General features: G+C 38.5%; 2 protein-coding genes across 3 annotated transcripts; one reads left to right on the top strand and one right to left on the bottom strand.

The window, feature by feature from the left end:
• Positions 1 to 2,826: 2,826 nt before the first annotated feature.
• On the bottom strand, positions 2,827 to 12,084 carry nab2 (NGFI-A binding protein 2 (EGR1 binding protein 2)). 2 transcript variants are annotated; one of them, XM_058055054.2, is made up of 7 exons: positions 11,896 to 12,084; positions 10,698 to 11,610; positions 10,466 to 10,599; positions 9,059 to 9,110; positions 8,876 to 8,984; positions 8,446 to 8,631; positions 2,827 to 3,433 (listed from the first exon to the last, which is right to left on the bottom strand). In XM_058055054.2, exons 2-7 carry the CDS (start codon positions 11,601 to 11,603, stop codon positions 3,336 to 3,338), a joined length of 1,485 nt encoding a protein of 494 aa, XP_057911037.2. In that variant the 5' UTR covers positions 11,604 to 11,610; positions 11,896 to 12,084; the 3' UTR covers positions 2,827 to 3,335. The 2 variants fall into 2 exon arrangements, with proteins under 2 accessions (XP_057911037.2, XP_057911038.2); XM_058055055.2 differs by lacking the exon at positions 11,896 to 12,084 and adding an exon at positions 11,770 to 11,894.
• Positions 12,085 to 13,200: 1,116 nt separating this feature from the next.
• dnajc14 (DnaJ (Hsp40) homolog, subfamily C, member 14) lies at positions 13,201 to 21,997 on the top strand. The gene is made up of 7 exons (XM_058054857.2): positions 13,201 to 13,318; positions 14,299 to 15,672; positions 15,768 to 15,874; positions 17,353 to 17,472; positions 17,555 to 17,715; positions 19,227 to 19,329; positions 19,475 to 21,997. The coding sequence occupies exons 2-7, from the start codon at positions 14,479 to 14,481 to the stop codon at positions 19,782 to 19,784; spliced, it is 1,995 nt and encodes a 664-aa protein (XP_057910840.2). The 5' UTR covers positions 13,201 to 13,318; positions 14,299 to 14,478; the 3' UTR covers positions 19,785 to 21,997.
• Positions 21,998 to 22,019: the final 22 nt, after the last annotated feature.

The raw sequence follows: 22,019 nt of genomic DNA on the forward strand, positions 1-22,019 counted from the left end.
TTTATATTTATATACGTATAATATATATTATATTTGGTTGTTCGTCTGTGATTGGCTGACGACCAGTCCAGGGTGTACCTTGCCAAAGGTACACCTTGCCAAAGGTGTACTCTTGCCCAAAGACAGCTGGGATAGGCTCCAGCACCCCCCGCGACAAATGAATGAATGAATGAATATATTATATATTACATTTATATTTATTATATATTTTATATTTTTATTATTATTTATTATTCATTAATTTTAATATGGTTTCTTATATTTTATTGTATTTTTTAATTATATTTTTATTTTATTTTTTTTAAATTAAAATATATATTATATTTGGTTGTTTGTCTATATCTGCCCTGTGATTGGCTGACGACCAGTCCAGGGTGTACCCCGCCTTTTGCCCAAAGACAGCTGGGATAGGCTCCAGCACCCCCCGCGACCCTCGTGAGGAAAAGCGGTAGAAAATGAATGAATGAATGAATGAATATATTATATTCATATTTATTATAGATTTTTATTATTATTTATTATATTATTTATAAATTTTATTATGATTTATTATATTTTATATATTATATTTTTTATTTATTATATTTTATATTGATATTATAGTTTATATTAAATTTACCAACAATTTAACCAACTTTAACCAACAGTTTCTTTAACTGTTTCACAGGGCACATATAGACAAACAACCATTCACACTCACATTCATACTATGGACAATTTGGAGTCGCTAATTAACCTAGCATGTTTTTGGAATGTGGGAGGAAACCGGAGTACCTGGTTAAAACCCATGGGGAGAACATGCAAACTCTGTGTCTCTGCGTGCTAACCACTCGACCACCGTGCAACTCACAGTGTGATATATTAACAATTGTCATTTTTACACACACCTGTTTGTTCTCCTTGAGGTTCTCATGCATGCTTTGCTTTGGTGTATCTGGTCAGGGTGTTTCCATGTGGGGGTGTGAGAGTGACATCGGCATGAGTCATGGCGACAGCAGAGCGTCAGCACAACAAACATGATGACAGTAGAGGTGTTGCTGGCCGCCCAACGCGGCTCCTGCAAACGTCTTTTACACAACAGACAGAAATGCAATAAAATAACATTTATTTGTCTTTAACAAAATAAATCATCTGTTTAGGACAGAATAAACCGAGGAGGTGATAAGATATTTTGTTGTACTTTAAATATGAGCGTTATTACAGCTGAATTTTGACTATTAGCAAAATGATCTTACTTTAATTCAAGTGGATGTCATGGAAATCAACATTTGCTTTTGTCTATTTTTGGTCCGGTTTCAGACACACTGGATGAAAACATAACAGAATCATAACAGAAAAACACAACCGTCAAGTTGAGCCCTAATTTAGCTTTAGTCACGTTAACATTCTGTTATGATGATGCATATTTGGCTATAAACAGGCTATAAAACAAATACAGATGAAAGAGAAAATCATCCGTGCCAAAACTCTGCAGCTTGTTGTACAACCTGATTTCAGCCCCAAAAAAGGATTTACAAAAATATTTTTTGAAAAATGAAAATGAAAGATTACAGTATGACAGATGCATCGCATATCATATCAATAAGGGATTGCTATAAGAGCAAAAAAGAAAATAATCAACAGGTGCCTTCACAACTTCTCATAGGCTCTTTTTTTATATCTTTGGGTTCATCAGTGGCGTCATTAGACCTATTTTGGGGGGCTTCAGCCCCCCCTAAAAAAATGATATTTTTTATAGATTCAATTATTTTTTATTTTTTATTTTTTATTTTTTATTTATTTATTTATTTATTTATTTATTTATTTATTTCTCATTATTATTATTATTTCATTATTTTTTCATTAATTACATTCTGGCAATTTTTTATAGATTGAGGAAAAAAAACTATTAGTATCTCTACTAGTATCTCTACTAAATCTGTACAAAAGTGGGAAAGTTATCAATTTTTTTATTTTTTTGAATTAAATTTGAAATTGGAAATTTGAAATTTAAAATTTAAAATTTTAAATTAATAGCCTTTAATTTTAAAAAATTTTAAATTTTAACTAAAAACTGAAAAATGAAAAATACTAAATAATAAACAAACAAACAAACAAACAAACAAATAAATAAATAAATAAATAAATAAAAAACAAAAAACAGCTTCACCAACATTTTTTTATAGATTCAATTATTTTTTATTTTTTATTTTTTTATTTTTTATTTTTATTTTTCTCATTATTATTATTATTTCATTATTTTTTCATTAATTACATTCTGGCAATTTTTTATAGATTGAGGAAAAAAAACTATTAGTATCTCTACTAGTATCTCTACTAAATCTGTACAAAAGTGGGAAAGTTATATCCATTTTTTAATTTTTTTTTATTTTTTTTATGTCTACTACATTCATTCATATCCTGTGCATCTCCAGGGGGCTAAGCACCCCCTCCCCCCCATCCTCAGAACCTTGTGACACCCCTGGGGTTCATAAAACACATCTGAAATAGTGATATAATAATGATAATAATGATAATACACATGATATGGAAGCACACTATAAACCTTGCAATCCAACCTACCTCGGTGTTCCCAGCGTTCAACAACCGCTGTGCTGTTCATGCCCAAACTTACTGATTATTTGTCAGATCAAAACATGGCTATGACGTAACACCTTTGGAAACTCACTACTTCCTGGGAGTGTCATACTTCTAAGCATTATGGGAACGGTAGTTCTTTTAGTGTAAACATAAAGCTAATCTACCGCAATCTATTTTACAGGTGTCTTAATAATCGACAGAGCAACATAAATGATTAGGAGCTTTGTTTTTATTTTAGAATTTTTAATTTTTTTTTGGAAAAAAGCATCATTTTTAATGAAAATCTTCATGTTTCGGTCATGCATCCAAAGTTGTAAACTGACTCAGTGACTCAGTTAAATAAAGAAGTCTTATTGTCCACTCCTATATTTTATTGTTTCATGGTTTTCTTCAAAGTAATGATCAAATATCCCGTCATGTCGTTCTCGTCAAGCCAATATCGTGCATCATCTCGTCTCCTGAGGTGAGCGTATCGTGACAACCCTTGTAGACAAACCAGCATTCACACTCACATTCACACCTATGGACCATTTACAGTCTCCAATTCATCTAACATGCATGCTTTGGACTGTGGGAGGGAAACCCACACAAGCACGGGCTGAGAGTCAAACCCACAACCTGGCTGCTGTCTGAGAGGCAGATGTGTTAACCACATTCTGGACCGTGCCGCCACACGATGAAGGAAGGTTTCTGTATCTTCATCGGATGCAGTTGATGACTGGGAATGGATTGGAGTATTCCTTTCTTTGTACGCTTTACTTCCCTCTGTGGTTGGAATTGTCTTTGGTGACGTTTGGGCTGCTGCTCCGGCACACTGGGATCGAACTCCGCCGCTGAATTTTAATGTCGTGCTCTGTGGAGACAAGAAACGTTGGCGAAAGAGTAAACAGATCTGCCCCGACATTTTAAGCGATTACAAGGTCCTTTGACCTTAAAATATAAAATAAAATTTTAAATTTTAAATTTTAAATTTTAAATTTTAAATTTTAAATTTTAAATTTTAAATTTTAAATTTTAAATTTTAAATTTTAAATTTTTTTTATGTCTACTACATTCATTCATATCCTGTGCATCTCCAGGGGGCTATTTTAAAATTTAAATTTTAAATTAAATTTAAAATTTAAAATTTAAAATTTAAAATTTAAAATTTAAAATTTAAAATTTAAAATTTAAAATTTAAAATTTAAAATTAATAGCCTTTAATTTTAAAAAAATTTAAATTTTAAATTTTAACTAAAAACTGAAAACTGAAAAATACTACATTAAATAAATAAATAAATAAATAAATAAATAAATAAATAAATAAATAAATAAATGAATAAAAAATAAAAAAAAATAAAAATAAAAAAAAACAGCTTCACCAACATTTTGAAGAATAGCAACACCATCTGCTGTGATAACCCCTCGTGGACCTGCCTGGACACCTCTTGTGTTTATAGTTAGCATTAACATTCATCACAAATGTTCCTGTCTGTTTTGCTTTAATTTCGGTATTTCGCTATTAATTTTCGGTATTTTTTTTGTGGTGGGATAAAGACTAATATGCCGATGACGATGAAAAATACTTGTCTTCAACACACCCCTCGGGATGTGATCTGATACAGTGTATTTCTTTCATATGACTGGACTGACTTAAAGGCTAAATATTAGTCACGGCCACGAAGATGTGTTTTTAAAGGCTTTGAATAATAGTTTGGGGAATTCAGCAAGAAACTCCCCCACACTGAATCAAGTCATCACGGTTCATCTGTTTGCATGATAGCATCTCGGCAGAATAACATGAAGTATGAGACGTGTAGCCATGTTGTCAACAAACTGACTGTTTATGTTCATTCCATAACTGAACAGTAGCTTTTTATTTACATTCTGGCAATTTTTTATAGATTAAAAAAACATTTTTTTTGATTTTTTTTTTTTTTTTACAAAAAAAATCTGACAAATTTTACATAATAGGGCAAAAGCAGGCTAATAAGCAAGCCAATAAGCAGGTTAATACTAGCCTACTACTACTAGTATTACTAGTAGTAGCTTTTTATTTACATTCTGGCAATTTTTTATAGATTAAAAAAAACAATTTTTTTGATTTTTTTTTTTTTTTTACAAAAAAAATCAGACAAATTTTACATAATAGGGCAAAAGCAGGCTAATAAGCAAGCCAATAAGCAGGTTAATACTAGCCTACTAGCTTTTTATTTACATTCTGGCAATTTTTTATGGATTAGAAAAAATGGTATTGATTTTTTTATCTATAAAAAAATTGCCAGAATGTAAATTTAAAAAAACATGTATTGATTTTTTTTTTACAAAAAAAATATCTGACAAATTTCATATAATAGGGCAAAAGCAGGCTAATAAGCAAGCCAATAACCAGGTTAATACGAGCCTACTACTACTAGCATTACTAGTAGTAATAATCAGAAGAAGAATAATGATGATAGTAATAATAATAGGCTAATTCATAATATAACGATTAGTTTGGGCTATATAAACGTGTAGCCATGTTGTCAACAAACTGAATGTTTATGTTCATTCCATCACTGAACAGTAGCTTTTTATTTACATTCTGGCAATTTGTTATAGATAAATAATTTTTTTTGTTAATTATTATTATTATTTTTTTTACAAAAACAATCTCTCTGAACAGTAGCTTTTTATTTACATTCTGGCAATTTTCTATAGATTTATAGATTTTTTTAAATAGATTATTTTATGTTATTTTTTTTTACAAAATAATCTTCTGAACAGTAGCTTTTTATTTACATTCTGGCAATTTTTTATCGATTAAATTTGTTTTTTTAAATTATTTATTTATTTATTTATTTACAAAAAAAATCTCTCTGAACAGTAGCTTTTTATTTACATTCTGGCAATTTTCTATAGATTTATAGATTTTTTAATAGATTATTTTATGTTTTTATGTTTTTTTTTTTTACAAAATAATCTTTCTGAATCTCTCTGAACAGTAGCTTTTTATTTACATTCTGGCAATTTTTTATAGATAAAAAAAAATATTTTTTTAACAAAAAAATCTCTCTGAACCTCTCTGAACAGTAGCTTTTTATTTACATTCTGGCAATTTTTTTATAGATTTAAAAAAAATTATTTTTATTTTTTTACAAAAAAAATCTCTGACAAATTTCATATAATAGGGCAAAAGTAGGCTCATAAGCAAGCCAATAAGTAGGTTAATACTAGCCTACTACTACTACTACTAGTAGTAGTAATAATCAGAATATATATATAATAGTAATAATGATAGTAATAATAATAGGCTAATTAATAATATAACGATTAGTTTGGGGTCAACAAACTGAATGTTTATGTTCATTCCATAACTGAACAGTAGCTTTTTATTTACATTCCGGCAACTTTACTGTACAAGGAAACAACCATTTCATGTAGGAGTACACAAAATAAAAGAAGATTGATTGTTGGTTTTGCAAAAGTTGTAAGAGGAAGTGAAACTCGTCAGAGTAAAAGACAAGAAGTGAGGCGGATTGACGTCACGGTGATGATGAAACTACGTCACTACACTTTTTGTTGTTGTTGTTGCTGATGTTGTTGTTATTTCCGCTGTCCTTTCTCGCTTCTGAGCAGGAATATAAAAGACTGTGCCATTTCGCAGCCCACATGGTTTTATTTCGGTACGCTGTCGCTTGGTGAGTCAATGCAACGCCCCTCCAATTACCTCCCACTCCATCAGCCCCCACAGCCCAGCCTCCCCGCCCCGCGGCCCACGCACCGACACACTCTGACGTCAGTTGCCAATGAGGTGGCGGCACTGCTGATGATGGTAGTGGTGGTCTGATGCCGTCGCCCATAGTGTGCTTCCTATATCACCCCCCCCCCCCCACCTCACCCCCCGCTACGCCCCCTCATGCCTTGGCTTGGCTCCTTCTCTGCTTCTCTTCCGCTGCCAATCACAGCACGGCTAACTTCTACGCTTTTCTTTTCTGTTTTTATGAGGCAGACAATTTGGAATTCAACCAAAACTTTCCAGGAAAAGTCAAACTAAACAAAACATAAGCTAATGTCATGTAGCTTCACATCAGTTAGCATCTAAAGTACAACTTTTTTACCTTAAATCATACAGTATATATACTCAATTTTGACTTTTAATACTTATATCAGCTCCTAGATGAATATGTGTATAGAATTATTACTGGGCACACCGACCATGTTCCCTTTTCGATGTCACAGTAAGTTCATTGTTGTGGTCTATGTTCTATGATTATCATCATATCATCATTTCCTCTTTGCCAGCATTGAAAAAAATGAAATTAATATGAGTAAATGGGTCAATTTTTTATGCCACTTATCCTCATTAGGGTCGTAGGGATATGCTGGAGCCAACCCCAGGGTATACTCTGGACTGGTTGTCAGTATGAGTAATACACGTAATGAATGAATTACTGAAATTAATGTATTCTATAATTATTATTATTAAATATAAATAATGCATTCACTATGCTGATTGAAGTCATCCGTCCATTTTTTATGCCAATCATCAGTCAGCATCTCATAGACTGTATACAAACAACCATTCACACTCACATGCATACCTATGGACAATTTGGAGTCGCTAATTTGGAGTCGTATTAAACTAAAAAATAATTAGTTAAATCATCAAGATAATTTGCTGACAGATTTTTTTCAAAAATGCAACTTGCTTTTTCCACCATTTGTGATATATGATGATAACCATAGAAGATGAAATGAAGAGGAACAATCTGGCTAATTCCATATACTAATTGATCTTTCCAAGGTAGATGTATAAAAATACTGATATATATCTGTCAGGCACCTTCAAAGTGTGAGTGGCTTTACTTTATTTTAGTTTTAGAATTCAATAATTCATGATTTCTAATGGAAAAATTCATCAGAAATTATAACAATGTGAAAAACAACTTTGGGAATTTTACTGTAATTCAAAACTTTGAATTAGTTTTAAAGGGGATCTGTTATGCTCATTTTTTAGCTCTTTGTATTGAGTTGTGGACTCCTATAGAGCAGCTCCACGCAATAATCGGCACAGAAAGCTTTCTAGATTTTCCAGAATCTGCACCTATTCCAGCTGGATTTCTTTGGATTTCATGTTTTCCGTGAAAACGGTCTGTTTTAATTTAATTCCAAGGTACTCCGCTGTGGTTGGTCACACTCTAGCTCACGCTAGCTGTCGAACACAACTTTAAAATAACTTTACATATCTGTTTTTAATATACATTAGTCGGAAAAGTGGAAAAAAATCATAATAGGTCCCCTTTAATGTCATCATTTAATTCAACCTAAAAACAATATTTTAGACATTTTGGTGTTATATTATTATTGGTATGATACAACGTCAAGGCAGTTTTAGGTTGACATGCTGAAATTGAAGAAAACACAAACATCCGTTAGCATAGCCGTTAGCATAGCCGTTAGCATAGCCGTTAGCATAGCCGTTAGCATAGACGTTAGCATAGACGGGAAAATGTAACAAAAACAGGAAAAAAAACTTTGTTGACAGTTTCACATGTCATAACCACGCATAAGAATGTTAAGATAAATTAACGACAAACAAATTAGCATGACTAAATTAGCATGACTCTACCATTATGACGTATTATAATTTGAAAAGACGTTTATTATTGTCGCTAAAAAGGAAGCTAGCCATGTGGATAAATAGTTGATTGAGATTATTAGACATTTGTCAACAAACTAAATAGCTATGCTAACTGGCAAGCTAAGAACGGCCCACATATGCTATTAAATACTTCAAAATGCTAAATCTTTAAAGTTGCAAAAAGACAGGCAAACATTGCAAAACATGCGTTTATTCTCTTTTCCATTATTTAGCACATAATAGTGAATTATTAGAAAAGTCACCTGTGGAGTGAGTTCCCTCTGACCCTAATTTGACCTTGTCGGCCCGGTCAAGTGACACCATGCGAGCCAATCGCAGCCCTTCGTTCATGAGCGTTTGTTGCATGAGGTGGCGACTCCAGGCGCTCGGGTTGGAGTTGTCGGCGTTGGGGCATGGCGACGGTGACTGGTTGCATTGTGACGCCATGTCTAAGAGAAAATAGAATTGTTAAAACGTCTGGAGTTTAAAAAAATTTGGTTTGGTTTTCCTACATTTTTTTTGTTAGGAGCTGATATTTTCCTGAAACTCACATATGTTCTATTACGGACTACTAAAGAATGCTAAAAGGTAGAAAAAGGTTAAAAAATCATTCAAAATCATCTAAAATGGCCGACTGAATGAGTTAATAGTATATACAGTATTAATAGTAATACAGTATTTCAAGAGTTTTACCATGAGAAACGCTGTCTGGGCTTTCTGCCGACAAGCTGTCGTCATCTGCCCTCTGATGCAGGGCCTCAACGCCGTCCTCCCCCAGGAGTGACGACGTGTTCTCGGGCACCTGAAATTGAAAACACACTCAGTTTTATTTCTACTTCACGCATACATAAGAATTACACACATGTATTTGTTTACCTCGAGTCTTGCTCTCTTCTGGGGAAGTACACTGTTATCCTCCAGGTTCGGCCTGCAGAGTGATGGTAATATTGTACTATATGCATTTTTGGGTACACCATATGCATTTTTTGGGTACACCTGCACAATCTAATGAGATTGAAGAGTTGTATTAAAAAAAAAAGAATTCAAAGAATTCAAATTATAGCAGTTTGCAGTAATGTTGAACTGGGGTTAACTGAGAAGTAATAGTAGTCATGCCAAAATGTTGTGTTGCTGCTGGATGTTCACAGTATCCGAGTGATATTGTCGTGGGGGTGATGGAGCCTATCCCAGCTGTCTTCAGGCAAGAGAGGCGGGGTACACCCTGGACTGGTGGCCAGCCAATCACAGGGCACATATAGACAAACAACCATTCACACTCACATTCATACCTATGGACAATTTGGAGTCGCTAATTAACCTAGCATGTTTTTGGAATGTGGGAGGAAACCGGAGTACCCGGAGAAAACCCACGCATGCACGGGGAGAACATGCAAACTCCACACAGAGATGGCCGAGGGTGGAATCGAACTCGGCCATCGAACATGAGTGCATCAACCATTTGAAACATAAATAAGTCTCATGCTTACGTTTGTTACGATAAATATGTTCGTTAGGGGGCGGCACGGCGGTTTAGTGGTTAGCGTGCAGACCTCACAGCTAGGAGACCAGGGTTCAATTCCACCTTCGGCCATCTCTGTGTGGAGTTTGCATGTTCCGATGGATAGATACGCTTAAAGGATCTTATTTTATTTTATTATTTTTTTAATATAAATAATATTTATAAGTATTCATATAAAAATAAAAATAATAAAAATAAAAATAAAAATAAAAATAAAAATAAAAATAAAAATAAAAATAAAAATAAAAATAAAAATAAAAATAAAAATAAAAATAAAAATAAATAAATAAAAAGACCTCACAGCTCCTCCCACATTCCAAAAACATGCTAGGTTAATTAGCGACTCCAAATTGTCCATAGGTATGAATGTGAGTGTGAATGGTTGTTTGTCTATATGTGCCCTGTGATTGGCTGGCCACCAGTCCAGGGTGTACCCCGCCTCTCGCCCGAAGACAGCTGGGATAGGCTCCAGCACTTCCCGCGACCCTCGTGATGAAAAAGCGGTAGAAAACGAATGAATGAATAAATGAATGTTCCTTAGGGGAACAGGAAATAGAGGTGAACAGGAAGTGACGTTCAGAGTTGAGTTTCAGCTTTGAATTTTTGGCAAAAAAAGATAACCCATGTTTTTATTAGGGATTATTGTGTCTGCAAAAAAAAAAACTTGTTCTTTCTGCAATCAAGTCAATCAGGTTTGGTGCTTGTGTGTCTCATGGAGCATTCCAGTAACTTCATCAGTGTTTCTCCACTCATTGCCTTCTTACCTGGCGTGCTTCAGAGTGGACGTGTAGGCACATTTCCTCGCCACCTGCCGAGCCAAAGAAAAGAGCTCCACCCGTCTGAGTAAAAGGGCGTTGTCTCGCATACAGAACTGCGCCGCAGCTTCATTGATGATGAGCTGAGGATGAAGAACATGAAGAACATGAAGAACATGGAAGCCGTGAGACCATCAAGGTGCCAAAAGCTATGAAACATCTCCACTATGACTCTTTTTACCTCGTGCTGTGTGAGTTGCTTGCCTTCTCTGCGCTTGGAGTCGAAGCGTCCGTAGATGAGGCTGTACTTGCGGATTTCCTCTTCCTTGTTCATGTCCTGGGAACCCATTTTAAAAATGTGTCCCACCGTCTTCGCGATCTTCTTGTTTATCCTCAGCAGACTCTTCACCTCTGCCGGGTCTGAGCGAGGCAGAGTCCTGAGGAGTCTTTCCACGCTTTCAGCCACAGACTGAGCCGTCTCCACGTCCAGTTGTCCTCCAGGCCAAGCTGATAGAGCAGCGGGGGCAGAAGAAGAGGAGGAACTTGGTGACGTGGAGGCAACGGGTGGATGCACGGGTTGGTGAGGTGGGCTCGGGGGCTCCTCTTCCATTCCGGATGATGTACAGTTACCGTCAGGTTCTGGGCTAAGCCAGTGCGGGTCCATGGGGGACAGTTTTTCCCGGTAATGTGTATCCGGGGGTTGGGGGGACGCCTGAGAGCACGGGCTTCGGGGGCTCCCGCTGTGCATGGGAGTAAGACACACCCGATCCTCACGTTCGCAAGGTGACCCCGGTTGCCCGTTGCTCACAGATCTCCTGGGTCCACTTGCGGACCCCCCTGGACCGGTGCTGTCGACTTTAAACAAAGGGATTCCCCCGATGGATGGCACAGTGGATACCGGCTGACTGAAAAGAGTCGGATTCGCCGCCCAGTCTCGGAGAGCCTTCTGGAGTCTACGTACGTGCAACGGTTTGGTGGCCATTCCGACTAGCGCCATGATCTCCAGAAACTCGTCTTCGGCTGCTTCACAGAGTTGCTGCACGTCGTCGCCGCCCTGCTGGATGAAGGTTTCGTAATAGGCGAGCAGGTTGGCCCTTTGCAAGACCCGATAGAGCTGCAGCTCCCCGAGTGTGCGCGGAAGAGACATGGCGGCGCTGCACGGAAAAGTTTAGGAGACACAAATGAGACACATGGACCTTCCTGCGTGGTAGGATGGAGAAGTCTGCATGTATCTAAAGCCGCAAGGAGCAATGTGTAAACTATTTTAATAAATTAAAAATCATTAAAAGTACACTTCCTTCCATTCTTCTTACCTTCTCAAATGTAGTAGTAGTAGTAGTAGTAGTACTTTTATACAAACGCTTGGACCTTGAGCAGACAAAACAAGCAAAAAAGGAGCCCCTGCGTCAAACTCTTATTGTCCTTTTCTCGCCTCTCACCTTTCAGCAAGAGTCCCGGATCGGCTCAGATCGGCTCAGATCGGCGTAGTAAATCCCCCGTCAGCGTACCGGAGCTCGTCTCAAATCACTGGCAGAAATCCTCCTCCGGCGCACCGTATTGGTCGCTGGCTGCCTCTCTTTCTGTGTCTGTGTGGGCTGGAGAATGACGGGGGCGGACTGCAGCGCGCCATCTGACCGAAAAAGAGCCTTCCTCTCCCGGTAGAGAGGCGGCTTTCAAATTCGAGATGTGGGTGGTGGTGGTGGGGGATCGGAATTAACCCTCTGCGTCTTCAAGATGTTTGCTTGAAGTGACAAAGACGCCCTAACTCTAACATATAGCCCTAACATATACATATATAGGAATTATTTTTCAAATATAAAACAATTGACTGACAGCTCAGTGTCACATATAATTCACCTTTAATAAAAACAATGAATTTAGTGGAGTTGCAGTGTCTGCACTAAAGGTAGTTTTTTTTACAGTACTACAAGAAAGTAACATAAAAAACATCATAGTAATATAAGATACCAAATAAACTTATAATGAAATATAGTTGCACTTGAAATTATTCAACCTGCATTGTAAGTTAAATTGATTTATAGTTATTTTAGTTTGTTATAGCCAACAAAAACACAATTCACACTTCTCAACACACATATTAAGTTTTTGTACATTTTGAATAATAATTATTACTATTAATAATAATATAATTAATAAAATATTAATATTAATAAAATATTATTAATATTTTATTGTATAATAATATTTTTTAATATTTTATAAAATATCATTTTATATAATATATTTTATAATTTTATAACATTAAAACAATTTTATAACATTAAAATATGTAATAATATTTTTCCAATAATATAAATATTAGTAAAAATCTAATAATAATAATAATAATAATAATAATGGTTTTTATTATTATTAATGGTTAGTATTATTAATTTTTGTTGTAATTATTACTAAATATTGATATTAATAAAATAATATCAATATTTTATTATATAATAATATTTTATATAATAGATTTTATAATTTTTAATTATTTTAAAATATGTAATAAAAATAATTAAATAATTAAAAAAAATTAAAAAAAAATATATATATAATATAAATAAATAAATAAAATATAATAATAATAAGAAGAAGATTGTTATTATTATTATATATTAAACAATTACATTGTATTATTACACATGACATGTTTACTTCGGATCCTGGTCGATAGATGGCAGTATTGCGTGGTTGTGTCGCTGCACTCCTAAAAAGTCCTGCAAAAAAGAAGCCGAGTGAGAAGCAAAGAAGGAAGTTAAAAAATGAATAGGAGAAGAAGAAGAAGAGAGGACCATAAAAACAACACGGGCTCCTGGCAGTCTGTGTGCACAAACAAGGTTACACACTTACACCCGAGAGGTACATATCTTTTATCACACGTACTTATATTTTTATGTACGTGTCAAATAGTTGTCAGTCGTAACGGTGTCCATATTCTGTCTTAAGCTTGCCTGGTCGAGTCCCACAGGAAGAGGAAACAGTGGTTTCAGCTAACTGTTACCACTCGTCGCTAGCGAATAGTTAGCTTATCGGTGGTCGTTTGGTCGTTACAGGGAAACGTGTTACTGTGTTGATGTTTTATAGTCAACATTTAACGGAACAGCTGACAGGCAGGACAGCTACTTTTATGCCATTTAACCTGCCTGTGCGCTAGGCTTTTTTTGGTAGGGTGTTTCCCCAGGCTAACAATCTGGGCGTCTGCTGTATGTCAATGTTTGCTAACATTAGCTGCCTGTAACTGATTGACATTAAAGTCAAAGTGGCGTTTTTCCACCAAATGCATTGAAAGCTAGATTACATTCTGTACTTAGGTTGATTTAAAAATCAAATGACATGCATTTATTTTCTTAAATCCAGTTTTGATGCAGAGTTATATATGTTTACACCTTGTCACTGAAGTGGGCTGTTTTTAACGTTAATTTACCTAGTAACCCACCCCACATTTAATGCCCCTCGGTCTCTTTTGACCTAATTTTCCTAAAGATAAAGTTACAGTTAGTGATGAATGGGAAAAAAATGTAATTTGTATTTTTTTTACTGAAAAATAAGATAGAAATTTAGCTCTGCTGCATTTTAAAGATATAGCATGTCTGAAAATGATTATGCAATCTAATAATATTGACCAGCTAAGCCCTTTGGTGGCATAATGACATGAGAAACATTTCATAATGATGTCGTGCAGTTGCATACCTCCGCAAATAAATATGTTGGTCATTTAAAACCTTCCTGACAGCGTCAATATAAATGTAGCATTATCTCATATTTGTTTTTCTTGTGAAAAGTGTCAGGTAAAATGTGAGAGTCCTGCTTGTGCTCTAATATGCAATTTTGTGTTTCAGATATTGTCCTTTAAAAGACTGACTCAGCTGCTGATATGGTGGACCTGAGACAAACTCTCAGAAGCCCCCAGTCTCACATTCAAGTGAGAGTCTGGGGAGAATATTGCCATAGATTATGGCTTTAGGAGATCATCTTCCACAAAGGTCTGTTTTGACTGCTCGGAAATAGGAGATTGGAAGATGGAGAGACTGACAGCTGAGAGGGAGATGGACCCCCTTACTGACTCAGACGAGGAGCTGTCTGACGGCGATTCAGCGAATAAGTCTCACCAGTGGGAGAGAAGAGAGACGGAAGACGACGAGTGCAAAACTCAGGACATCCCGAATCCAGCCACGCCACACGACTCCGGAATCGGTGATCTTGAGTGCTGTGGGGCCGCAGAGAGCAAAAATGACCCCGAGGAGGTTTCAGATGGAATGGAACACGAAAGCGCCGACGATCATGAGAGCTCCCGGGTGATAAATCAAGACGAGGATGAATCGGCAAAGGAGCAGCACATGAACGGCGAGTCGGGTTGGAGGAACTTTGGCGCGGGAAAGAAATGCAAACCCAGGAGCAGCGGATCAGTTTCGGAGCAGAGCAACCAAAGTGCTTTCCCATCGCCCTCCTTTCAAAAAGGCAACTTTGCGCCCAGCGGCGGCAGGCACAAGCAGGCCCGCAGACGCAACCACCACCATCAGCTGAACCGCGGACGCAGACGCACGGGCAAACAACTCATCTTCGCTTTTAAGGAGATCCTGTCCGAGTCGATCAGCGTGTGGTGCATCTCGTGTGTCCACATGATGATTGAGATTATCGTTACGTTAACTCATAATTGTGGCGTGGGCGTCGAGACCAGCGGGTTGACGCTTTACAGCTTGGGTCAGCGGCTCCTAGCAAAGCTCACGGACATACCGGGAATGAAGGCGGATGCCGGTCGGATTTTAAAATGGACAAAATGCACAGGCACGCACGTGGTGGATAAAGCTGTTAAGTTAGTGAAGTGGACTAAACAAGCGGCCTTATCTACACTCGGACTTTTTTGTGCTTTGGTGATGCTCGGCGCCCAGTGGGTTAAAAGTGTTTTGGTCCGGATTGGCGGCGAAACGGGGAAACGATATTGGACGGCTTTTCAGGAGTCACGTTTTTGGAAGAGGGTGCTGCTCTTGGCGGAGAGTGTCCGTAGCTTCTTCAGGAGAAATGGACACGTACAAGCACCTGGCTTTGAGTCGCCGGGCAGAACAGGGAGAGGCGTGCCGGGTCAGGAGCTGGAGAGACTGCTCGCTCTGACGGAGATCCCGGAGGAGGAGCTTGATCCCTTTACGGTGCTCGGCGTGGAGGTCCACGCCAGTGAGGCCGAGCTGAAAAAGGCCTACAGACAGCTGGCTGTCCAGGTAATTAAAAAAAAAAAAAAAAAACAACGGCTATTCCTATTGATTGCCTTAGATGAGATGCTGACTAATAGAGTTGTGCTACCGTTTTCTTTTAGGTCCATCCAGACAAGAATAAACACCCACGAGCCGGAGAGGCGTTCAAAGTACTGCGGGCTGCCTGGGATATTGTCAGTAACCCAGAAACACGAAGAGAATACGAGTTGTGAGTATACAACAAATCAAATCAACTTTATTTGTATAGCACTTTTCCTGCTATACAACACAAGACATGCAACACAAAGTGCTTTACAGAATTAAAAACAATTACCACAATTAAAAGGAAAAAAACAAAGAAACAAAAAAAAACAACCCTCCTTCCCACCCTCCATGCTAGACACACACACACACAATCACACACACACACACACACACACACACACACACACAACAGGGAGACATGGCATGGCACTGAGGATCAAGGAAACGCCACCTTTGGGGCCGTCCACACTGGGAGGAGCAGCACCCGCACCCGGGCCCCCCGACTCCGACAGACGGGCGGACCCCCACATTAAAGGGAGGAACCCCCAGCCGGCTGGGTCAAAGTGACCCAAGGATTGGCACCCCCCTCAGCAGACCCGACACAGCCCCCAGTGTGGAGGACCCCCCCTGAGGAAACACTGGAGTTAAAAACTGAAGACTAAGAGCATAAAATAGGACTAAAAAGATAAAAACAAAACACTGGAGACTTATGAGCATAAAATAGGACTAAAAAGATAAAAACAAAACACTGGAGTTAAAAGCTGAAGACTTATGAGCATAAAATAGGACTAAAAAGATAAAAACAAAACACTGGAGTTAAAAGCTGAAGACTTATGAGCATAAAATAGGACTAAAAAGATAAAAACAAAACACTAGAGTTAAAAGCTGAAGACTTAGAGCATAAAATAGGACTAAAAAGATAAAAACAAAACACTGGAGTTAAAAGCTGAAGACTTAAGAGCATAAAATAGGACTAAAAAGATAAAAACAAAACACTGGAGGTAAAAGCTGAAGACTTAAGAGCATAAAATAGGACTAAAAAGATAAAAACAAAACACTGGAGTTAAAAGCTGAAGACTAAGAGCATAAAATAGGACTAAAAAGATAAAAACAAAACACTGGAGTTAAAAGCTGAAGACTTAAGAGCATAAAATAGGACTAAAAAGATAAAAACATAAGAAAAGTTTACAAATAGTTAAAAGCCTGATTAAAAAGGTGTGTCTTTAATCTTTTTTTTTTTTTAAATATCAACAGTAGTAGTAGTAGTAGTAGTAGTAGTAGTAGTAGTAGTAGTAGTCGTCGTTCCACTCTGTTCCACAAAGCTGGTGACAACATGAACGTAAAGGCAATTGAATTAACCTTCAGCGTCTAACTTGTCACCACGTTAACATTCAAAAACATTCCGGAAACATTCAAATTTCCTTTGTTGTTGACCGGAAACGAGCTTTGCTGTCGCTATCGGAGTTTTGAACTATTTTTGACGCTTTCCTTGACCAGCTTGCTGACACCCTCGACTTGAACTCGGTCGGCGGGAGGTACAGATTCCTTAAAATGACTCCGGTCATCCAAACCTGGGTCATGGATTCCGTCCGCTGTTACAAAGAAGAAAAGAAAAAGAGGTTCGCCATCCAAACTAGCCGTTCTGCTTTATCCCCCACACAGGAAGCGCATGGCAGCGACCGAGCTGTCCAAGTCCATGAACGAGTTCCTCACCAAGCTGCAGGACGACCTGAAGGAAGCCATGAACACCATGATGTGTACAAAGTGCGAAGGCAAGCACAAGTACGTGTCTACACGAACCCAAACGTCACCGTCGCACGTATTCTTTTTTTACTGATGACGTGTGCCATTTTGCTGACTTCAGGCGCTTTGAGATGGATCGGGAACCCGCTGAGGCCCGCTTCTGTGCTGAATGCGGTTGTCGCCATAGCGCTGAGGAGGGGGACCTGTGGGCCGAGTCCAGTATGTTGGGCCTACGTATCACGTACTTTGCATGTATGGATGGCAAAGTATATGATATCACAGGTGAGAACAACACATTGGATATTATAGCACTAGGGGTCTCAAACTCAAATGGGGGCCACTGGAGCTAGGGTCTGGGTGAGGCTGGGTAGCATCAGGTTTTCTAAAAAAAAAAAATGCATTTATTAAAAACAGAAAAATATACAAACTTTTTCAGTGCTTTGGTTCCGATTTTCTACAATAAAAGCTCTGAATTTTTATTTTTCTACACAAAATAAGATGAAAAAAAATAAACAAATCAAGAATAAAGAAAATCAATCAGTAATAAATAAATATAATAATAATAAATAATAAAAACTTAAGAAACCACATATAGTTGGTGGGTAGACAAATGATTTTTTTCAGATTAAAATGAACAAAGCATTATTAGAGCCCTGTAGACATGACAAAACACGACTATAGTCACATTTATACTCTTTTTATTTACAACATATTGCGCAACTGCAGGGTCTTGAGACACATGCTAACTCGCAAACTAGAGAGCTAGCGACCTAAACGGTAGCCTCCAAGTTATTTCCTTTGAACTTAAAAAGCCTTAAAAAAAACTTACCACTTCCACACGGATAGGGAGGATAACTATTAACAGTTATTTAACCTTTAACATGAACATTAATCAAACGTAATAATTTTTCTGGGTACATGATACCATACAGCATCCATATCAAACTTGCGCGGGCCGCACTGACATTAAACTTTCATATCAAGGCGGGGGCCTCAAACTAGCATCCTGCGGGCCGCGTGTTTGAGACCCCTGCTGTAAATGATGAGGAGACCCTTAATGACAAAACACGACTATAGTCACATTTATACTCTTTTTATTTACAACATATTGCGCAACCGCAGGGTCTTGAGACGCATGCTAACTCGCAAACTAGAGAGCTAGCCACCTAAACGGTAGCCTCCAAGTTATTTCCTTTGAACTTTGAAAAAAAGCCTTAAAAAAACTTACCACTTCCACACGGATAGGGAGGATAACTATTAACAGTTATTTAACCTTTAACATGAACATGAATCAAACGTAATCATTTTTTCTGGGTACATGATACCATACAGCATCCATATCAAACTTGCGCGGGCTGCACTAACATTAAACTTTCATATCAAGATGGGGGCCTCAAACTTGTGTCCTGCGGGCCACATTTGGCCCGCGGGCCGCGTGTTTGAGATCCCTGCTGTAAATGATGAGACCCTTAATGACAAACCACGACTACAGTCACATTTATACTCTTTTTATTTATAACATATTGCGCAACTGCAGGGTCTTGAGACTACCACTTCCACATGGGTAGGGAGGATAACTATTAACAGTTATTTAACCTTTAACATGAACATTAATGAAACTTAACAATTTTTTCTGGGTACATGATACCATACAGCATCCATATCAAACTTGCGCGGGCCGCACTAACATTAAACTTTCATATCAAGGCGGGGGCCGTGTGTTTGAGACACCAGGTATAGCAGTTTCAGGGCGGAGTTTTGAGTGCTTCTCTACGATGATTGGCATGTTTCAGAGTGGGCGGGCTGCCAAAGGATAGTCATCTCTCCAGACACACACCGCGTGCCCTACCACATTTCCTTCGGGTCCAAGAACAACAGCAGCGCCGCCAGACACAGGTGACTATGCTGTCCATCATCTCCTCTACGGGTGTCCCGGTACAACTATTCCACTTCCGATCTAATTCCGATGTTGCGGCCTCCGATATCAACCGATACTGAGCCGATATCGACACAGGTGACGCGTACTTCTGCTGCCTTCCAGGACACACTCTGAGCACGCCCCCCCCGGTCCAGCCAACCCGGCAGATTTGCAGGACTTCTTCAACCGCATCTTCAAGGGAGGAGCCCCCACCGACATGCCTGCCAACGGGGCCTTCTTCCCCTCAGGTCCACCTCACCACCACCCCCCGCACGGTGCCGGGCCACCCCCGTTCTCTCCTCCCCCAGGCCAGACGGGTTTCTTCATGCCAGGGGCCCATCATCGCTCCGAGTCCGGTGAACAACCCCCCTGGTCTGAGAGCGGGAAACCTCCCAGGAGGAAGAAGAAGGTCCGCAAACCCTTCCAGAGGTGAAGTCTGCTATTCACCGGAAAAACAACAACCCAGGGACACATTAAGGAAAGACCCGTTTGGGGTCTGGTCTTGCCCGTCGGCATGCTGACGTCCCAGCCGGAGGTACTTGCTAGTACGAAACCCGAAGATGAGCTACGGGTCGTCGGAAGTGTGGTTGCCGAGGTGGAGGTGCTTTGCTTTGCTCATTTCACTTGACATGTTCACATTTTCACTGACTGTGTAGCCTTGCCTTTCGTCTGCATCCTCTCCTGCCAAGCCGCACCGTTTATTCACCTGCTCTCGGCCACGGCAGCGCCAGGCGTGGCTTTACACATCATCAACGAGGCCAAAAATGATCTTGGCAGCATCACTGCTTCGGTGTTACACTACTGTATTTCAGTATGCATCCAAACACAAAAAGGTACGTGTCCCCGCGCTTCTTTCCAAAGTCGCCAATTAAGAGATTTTGATGTCAAATCCACACTTAAATTGGAAAAAAATAGACATTATTTTTGTCACTGTCATCCAAACTTGTGTTTAAACAGAATGGATTAAAATGTAATCTAATAGAAAACCAATACATTAAGAAAGATTGGTTTACACTGCCCTCTGTTGTTCGTTATTGGGATTACACTGTCAAGATAGAAATTAGCCACATTGACGATTATAAGTGTTGGAAAAATTAGGCTTATTCGACATATTAAATTAAGACGTGTTTTGTCTAATTATTATTTTCTTGCCACCATTTATTTTTTTTTTTTTTGGTTTTACATAGCGGCACGGTTGGTCGAGTGGTTAGCACGCAGACCTCACAGCTGGGAGACCAGGGTTCAATTCCACCTTCGGCCATCTCTGTGTCATCCCAGCTGTCTTTGGGCGAGAGGCGTGGGGTACACCCTGGACTGGTGGCCAGCCAATCACAGGGCACGTGTATAGACAAACAACCATTCACACTCACATTCATACCTATGGACAATTTGGAGTCGCCGATTAACCTAGCATGTTTTTTGGAATGTGGGAGGAAACCGGAGTACTCGGAGAAAACCTCATGCAAACTCCACACAGAGATCCGCCGAGGGTGGAATTGAACCCTGGTCTCCTAGCTGTGAGGTCTGCCCGCTAACCACTCGGCCACCGTGCCGCCCGGCGACAGATTAATTAAAGGAAAAAATAATAGTCATTATCATTACCGCTACATCAGCTGTCACTCATAACATGAAGGGTTAGCTCTTTTTGTGCTGCTTGCATTAATAATCACAGACAACTTCAGGAAAACTAAACTGTTTACACCTCCCTCGTCAACATTGCCAGTCCAAGCGTGATTCTATATGTCGTTTGATAGCGTTTTTTTTTTTTCATTTCTTCTCAAGTCATGAGTGGATTTAGTTCTCCCGAGTGTCGAGTCTGCACACCCACCTGAGCCTGTGACCTCAGACCTGTGTCGGATCAGGCCAAGCTGTTTGCGTGTCGCTGCATCGCGACCCACCTCAATGGCTTTGATTGTTTTTTTGTTTTTTTTTTTATTTGATTTGCGGCAAGTAAAAGCGTGTTGAAGCAGTATGCTGCCATGTTTATCTCTTTGTGTCAAAACGGTTCATTCGTTTTGTGGCGTTAGATCAGACGAGCCACGCCAGAACCGCTTGAACCTCCCATCGGTGGCACTCGAACAACTGAAAGAACATTTATCTGGAATTTATATTTTTTGCTCATGAAGTAGCACAGTTGTTGAGTTTAAGCTTTGATTTTGTTTTATTAATGGCGTGCAATTCTTCTCCCATCCTTGGTTATGTCATTTCTATGAAGAATTAGACCGAAAGTAAAACTCAAGACTTGGACTTGGTAATGTTAGATTCCAGGATGGCGTAGGTGCTTTTTAAAGTTCAAGAAGATAACACAAGAGCCAATGTTTTTTTTTTTGTTTTGTTTTAATATTTTTTTTGTGAACACATTATGCAGAAATATTGTAATTAAAAGATTTATCTGACAATCATCAGGGGGGGTTTTGTTCCCTGGCAGGCAGGCAGTTTTAAAATATCACTGTTAGTTTCCTCTGCTTTCTCTGGTTTTCAAAGTAAAGGTAATTTCTTCAATGCAATATGTTTTGCTCTGGTTTGTATACGTCAACATTTCACCCAGTGCTTCTAAAAAAAATGCATATATCGACATATAACATAAAGTGACACTAGAAAGAAATGATATAGAAAATTGCAAACAGTAAGGCTGCATCTGCTTAATATTTCATTTTACTGTCAAAGA

Source organism: Doryrhamphus excisus, linkage group LG18 (assembly GCF_037039965.1).
Source record: "Doryrhamphus excisus strain RoL-2023G ecotype Guam linkage group LG18, RoL_Dexc_Guam_v1.1, whole genome shotgun sequence".
Classification (NCBI taxonomy): domain Eukaryota; kingdom Metazoa; phylum Chordata; class Actinopteri; order Syngnathiformes; family Syngnathidae; genus Doryrhamphus; species Doryrhamphus excisus.